The sequence below is a fragment of the Pisolithus orientalis genome, assembly GCF_024613125.1.
Source record: "Pisolithus orientalis strain OTSU chromosome Unknown F5J12scaffold_27, whole genome shotgun sequence".
Lineage (NCBI taxonomy): Eukaryota > Fungi > Basidiomycota > Agaricomycetes > Boletales > Pisolithaceae > Pisolithus > Pisolithus orientalis.
Window position 1 is genome coordinate 29,573 of NW_026260808.1, and position 6,082 is coordinate 35,654.

Here is a 6,082-nt window from a genome sequence, read left to right on the forward strand (position 1 = left end):
AATTGAGTGAACAGGAAGCCAATTACACATCCCAGATGCGTGGGAAAACCCAAAAAAGCGCAAATAAAATAGTGGAGATTTCCAAAACATATCAAAGACATTTCATTGCTCACTCCCCAGTGGGGCTATGACTACCAGAATTGAGGTGTGACATGGTGGGGCATTCTCCATCAGATTGGCACCATGTGCCTTGCAGTTGCATCCCCTCAAAGTGACAGAAATACAACATGGTCCAATGGTACACTTTGCAATGCTCATCACAAAGCCATAAATCACTACTAGACTTGGTGTTTAGATGTGCCCATTTGCATTTCTGTCACTTTGAGGGGATGCAACTGCAAGGCACATGGTGCCAATCTGATGGAGAATGCCCCACCATGTCACACCTCAATTCTGGTAGTCATAGCCCCACTGGGGAGTGAGCAATGAAATGTCTTTGATATGTTTTGGAAATCTCCACTATTTTATTTGCGCTTTTTTGGGTTTTCCCACGCATCTGGGATGTGTAATTGGCTTCCTGTTCACTCAATTCCCAATGGACTGCCCTGGAATTTTGGAGATAGATGGATGTAGACATGGGGAATCCGGTTGAGGTATTAAATATGGCATGCACCCAGTGAGGGATGCATGGTGTGATGTTTTCTGGCTTTTTTCAATCCTTGTATAACCCAGAAACCAGAGATGTTGATTGGTTGATCTTTGGACATGATGTAGATACCATGTGGACCAGTTCACCTACTGAAATACAGACCATTTCATTGAGGAATGAATGAGTAATAACAAGATTGATGTTGTAGCACAGCCACACTCTGGAACAGCATGCATTCAGGGACAGTTTAGTCACATGCCAGGTTCACAGTGTCAAACATGAGGTAACTTCAGTCACATGACATGGGTTCATGCCTACACATGACCCACATCTCTGGCCACCTGAGGCAACTGGTCATGTGATATCTAGTCATGTGACTGAACAACCATCCTGCTCCATGACTCTCTGTCATGTGATCTCAGGTCATGGGACCATGAGCAGTGACAGTCACATGACTGCCCATCATGTGATCAGGCTAGCACTGCATTTGGACCACACTGGAGCACATGACCATTACATAATTGGCCATGTGATTGCTGCACATGACCTTGCATCATGTGATCCTTTGTCATGTGACTTGACCACTACCACTCAATGCTACACTTTTCATAGTCAATGGTAGTCAAAAATGTGCACTACCAAAGTGAAGCATAGCCTACACTACATGACACTAATAACTACTATAGCCAGTACTGGTACTGCATTACCACCCCAGGAAGTGTAAATGGAGTGATGCCACCATAATAAAAGTTGTAGCCCCTGATTGTACAATCATGACCATATGCTTATTTTATCAGAAAGTGAAATTTTGCATGAGAAACACTCAAAATACTTGGAAAAATACAATTGTCTATGCTAAATGTCACTTCTCCACAGTTAGATGGAGATTCCCTATACCTGCTTGGAGATTCTCCCAACCCACTTGGTGATTTTCCACACTTGCATGGAGATTCCCCCCACCTGCTTGGAGATTCTCCACTAGCATGGGGCATAAACCAGTGATGTGGGAACAAGACTATGTGGAGTGCAGTGCACAGAATACATCATTTCCAACATGGTCCTTCAATCTGGGAATTTTTGGAGTGCAACAAGGGTGCATGCCTCCTATGGTCATGCAAATGGTCTGATAGCATTTTGGCCTTGTGTTATGTGGAGGGTGTTGTGGGACATCTTGCCAGACAGGGGGATGGGATGTCCCAACTTAGCCTTAGAGGCTGCTGTGGGACATCCCAAGTCCCCTTATGAAAGTCAGTGGGATGTCCCATCCCAGCCTCAGGGGGCTATGATGGCACATCCTCCTAAGTTGCCTTTGCATACCAGCACAATGCCCCATGACAACCTCAGAGGCTCATCTGGGACATTCTGCCCTCTGCAGATGGTGTTGCAAAGGTGACCAAAACCATGTTCTATGTGGGGGACTTTGAGATATTGGCTTGTCACACAAGTGTTCAAAAACCATTTACTTCTTCCTTCATACAGTACAAATTGTATACTACTATGCATGGTGGGATGGGAGGGGATGTATAGGTTGAAGGATACTTTGTGGATTAAACCTGTCAGAGGAGCAAGGGGGCTAGGATTTCTGCAGCTATTTCAATGCTAATATAAGCTGCACTTTCAGGAGTAGGGACCCCTGCCACCCAAGGCAGTCTTGGGACATCCCAAATAATTGCATTTGAATGGATGGCTATGTGGGAAATCCCATCTGTCCCAGGGCCTAAAAATCTGCATAGCCCTGGGATATGACCAGATGTCCCTGGGCAGACCTTGGCCTGGGAGGCTATTAGGCTGGATGGTTTGGAGAAACTATTCAGCCTAAATGCTTATGAAAAATGGTTACCTGAAGTGGGTTATTAAACATTTCAATATGGAGACTGCTCAAAATGTTCACACTCCATTACCTTCAGGATATCAACCTGAAAAAGCTCCCACTGATTATCAAGTAACTTCCCAACTCTGCTCTCAGTACCAATCTATTATTGGGTCCTTGCTCTATACAGCCCTTGGTATACATCCAGACATTGCTTCTGTGGTTATTCACATGAGTCAATACATGGCAAATCCCACTGAGGATCATCACAATAAAGTGCTGCATATAGTTCACTATATTGCATCTACTCCAAAACTCATGCTTTACTATTCTGGACTTGAATCATGGATCTTCAGATTTGCTGATTCTGATTGGGCTGCAAATAAAGACACTCATCATTCAACTACTGGATATGCCATGTTCCTTGGCAGCTCCTTGATCTCTTGGCAATCTCAAAAACAGAAGACAATTGCACTTTCCTCTACTGAAGCCAAGTATATGGCTTTATGTGACACTGCTCATCAAATCAAATGGCTTCACATGCTGTTTGATGAACTCAGTTTAAAAACAAACAAGACCATACTTTACTGTGACAATATGGGTGCTCACTTTATTGCTGAGAATCCTGTCTCAGATGCATGTTCCAAACATATTGACATCCAGTGGCACTTTGTTTGTGAATGCATACAAGATGGTTTGTTTGGTATTGAATACATTCAAACTGACAAACAAAAGGCTGATGGTCTTACTAAATCCTTGACATGGCAGAAGTTCAAAACAAATTGCTCATCAATGGGACTTGTTACTCTCCCATTCTAGAGCAAGGGGGAGTGTTGGAAATAGTTATTAGTTCTGATCATCTAGACACTTCTAGATTTACATGTTGTGATATATGAGGCATATCACATGACATGCTCAGTCATACAACTCCACAATGATGTCACATAATACATCATATTCCATGACATTCTCCACTGTTCTACACTATACATGGTAGTAGTTTCCTTTTATGCTACTGGTCTGTATGTACATCTACATGTATATAAACTCAGGGTGTTTTCCCTTAGACCCTATTGTTCTACCTACAGAACAATCTACTCAGTTATTGAGCCCCTGCTCTAACTTCAGAACTACTTCTTCAAATCTACCAAGCCCAACTTAGTATTATCAGGCAAGTGCTCTGTCTGTGCTCTCATTCCCTTCCCATTCCTCTGCACAATACATTGTACCACAATATGTCCATTGTGGCAATTTGCCAGGGTGCCATTCATAACCCTCCAGGAAAATGGCAAGATGTGGGCTGTAAGGTGGACAATAGTGTAGGTATTACAGACAACTGCTCGAAGACTTCTCTGTCAAAAAACACTCAATCCAAGTCAGCTACAACATGCAAATATAGCAAGACAAGGCAAACTGTGATACAACAGGAGAACTAATGAAAGTACACAAAACATCAGGAACATATGCCAAATGAAAGCACAAGCTTCACTGCAGGACTTCTTGGCCCACCCACTCCTCATCTTTCCCCAGGTCAACTGATAGCATCCTTTCGGGCATCGTAGACACTAGAACCTCCCTGTCGCCTGAAGGGATCATGGATGTAATCTTCTCGAGAATCACATCACGAGCCATACTCAGACATCCAAAAACACTAATGTCCTTGTGGGTGTATGTTATCCATTGCAATCTAAGGAAGGCATTATATGCCACCTTAATTGCCATGCAAGTAAGCTTTTTTGCTCTCATGCCAGCTGTGAGTGAAAACAGGATCCCCAGTACATGTGTCAAGTCAATGATGTAAGCCATGAACTTTGTAGGGGCACCTTGTCTGAAAGGATCTGACTTGGTTGATGCTTGAAACATCATAAAAATGCCACGTACAGTCGCTGGTAAGATTCATAAACCCACTTGCCAATGGCATTTAATGGTAGGATTACGGGAGCTAGAGCCATAAGAGGTATGGGGCTCCTTAACATGCAATGATTCTCCTTGAGTCCGTTACACAGCCAGATCCCATAGCAGTACTTACCCAGATAATGCGTTGCTACGAGAGAGATTGGGATTTGACTTGGCCGGTGCATCGACCCTGTCAACCATGCTGATCATCACCTTACAGAATTCCTCACTATTCAAATACTACAACGGAGGTGTCAATTTGTCATGGTGGGGCTCACCAGCAAGGTAATTACACTCACTTGGCAAGGATCATAAAAGTTCCAGACCACCACAATGTCAGTGTGTATGACACAAAGGCAATTCTCCATCATGTAATCCCAGAAATTTGTGCTGGTATCCAGTACCCTCCAGTATCCTTGTAGAGAGATGAGTCATCAAATAACTTGTTTCAGGCTCTCATGACCTACTCTGCTTTCCTATGCTGTTTAACAAGTCAAAACACATGCACTGTCGCAATGATTGACACTTGTGTGATTGATAAGTCAACCTTCAATGTAGGCAACATTCGTTGTGCCCCTGCAGCTGCCAGAGGCACTGGTGATACTCGGTTCTCCGGGGAGGTGAACTCATAGATACCATGTCCTGAGTAAGGCTTATTAGGTCCTTAAGCCCCTGCTCATATCTGGCTTTCGCTGGTGGTCTCTGGGCTGAGCGGGAGAACGGAATCGAAGGAGTAACACCCACAGCTAACTGCAACATGTGCAATATTCTCTCCCGTAAACTCCTTGATTAGCTGGACACATTGCTCTTGCAGATATCGTTGCCCTGCTTCAAGATCGTTTGGCATTCTCTGCCGCATGAAACTCACAAGCCGGTCATGTTTCGTGAATACGACTATTGTCAGCGCTGAATGCGGTTGGTATACTGGAGATTAAACAACAATATAATTGCTCACTATTCCCTAGGACTTCCTTCCTTTCTTTCAAGAGCGCCTCTTCAGCGTCTTCCACAAATCGTTCACCGTACGTCGGGATGGGTATCTGAAAACACAACCTATCATATAGACCCTTCCGTCAAAACCTTCAACGTGGCTGTCTCAGAACTACGTGCCAGACCGCGTGAAGCCGATTTTTGATATCAGGTTCTTTCTTCCTCTCTACTATGAATGACTTCACGGTTTCAAAGTTGCCAGCATCGCCCGCCTCAAAACCTTTGCTATCATGCAAAATGAGCCGGTCGTTCTCTGGCGAAGTGAATTCCTGTTCAATGTCTGCCTCCCCTGGTTTATCCTTTTCTACAATCTACGGACGTCATCAATGCCGGGTAGGGACACAGAATTTGAACCACTCAACCGCAGTGTTCACACCGAAGATTCGATTGATCAAAGTGGATTTTCCAGCACCTGACTGTAAGGATGTTAGAACCTAGGCGAGTGGCGGCGTGCAAGTCCAAGTTACCTTTCTAACTGCCAAGACTCGGAAACTATTACACGGCAATAAGTGAGACACTGGCAAGTGTGAAGTTGAGACTCACTGAGGACACTGTTCAATGAGCTCTTCAGTGGTTGGTCGTAGACTATCGCGATTCGCAGGTGCAAGTGTGTTGGCAGCTACACCTGTACCTGCGTTGCCGACTGCAATATCCTGCAAGCCCTATATGTCAGGACTCGTCTCATAGCGCTCGATTCTTCGCTTACGGTTGGTACGCTTCGCACTACGACCGACTGCTCGGCATTTGGATGCAGACTCTCGGCATCTGCAGGGGAAGATGGGTTCGGGTTCGGAACT

The 6,082-nt window shown here is 44.5% G+C and overlaps 1 protein-coding gene across 1 annotated transcript; it reads right to left on the minus strand.

The window, feature by feature from the left end:
• Positions 1 to 3,696: 3,696 nt before the first annotated feature.
• F5J12DRAFT_846489 (uncharacterized protein) lies at positions 3,697 to 4,707 on the minus strand. The gene is made up of 4 exons (XM_051746350.1): positions 4,595 to 4,707; positions 4,429 to 4,535; positions 4,281 to 4,367; positions 3,697 to 4,227 (listed from the first exon to the last, which is right to left on the minus strand). Exons 1-4 carry the CDS (start codon positions 4,664 to 4,666, stop codon positions 3,885 to 3,887), a joined length of 609 nt encoding a protein of 202 aa, XP_051597622.1. The 5' UTR covers positions 4,667 to 4,707; the 3' UTR covers positions 3,697 to 3,884.
• Between the last annotated feature and the right edge of the window lie 1,375 nt (positions 4,708 to 6,082).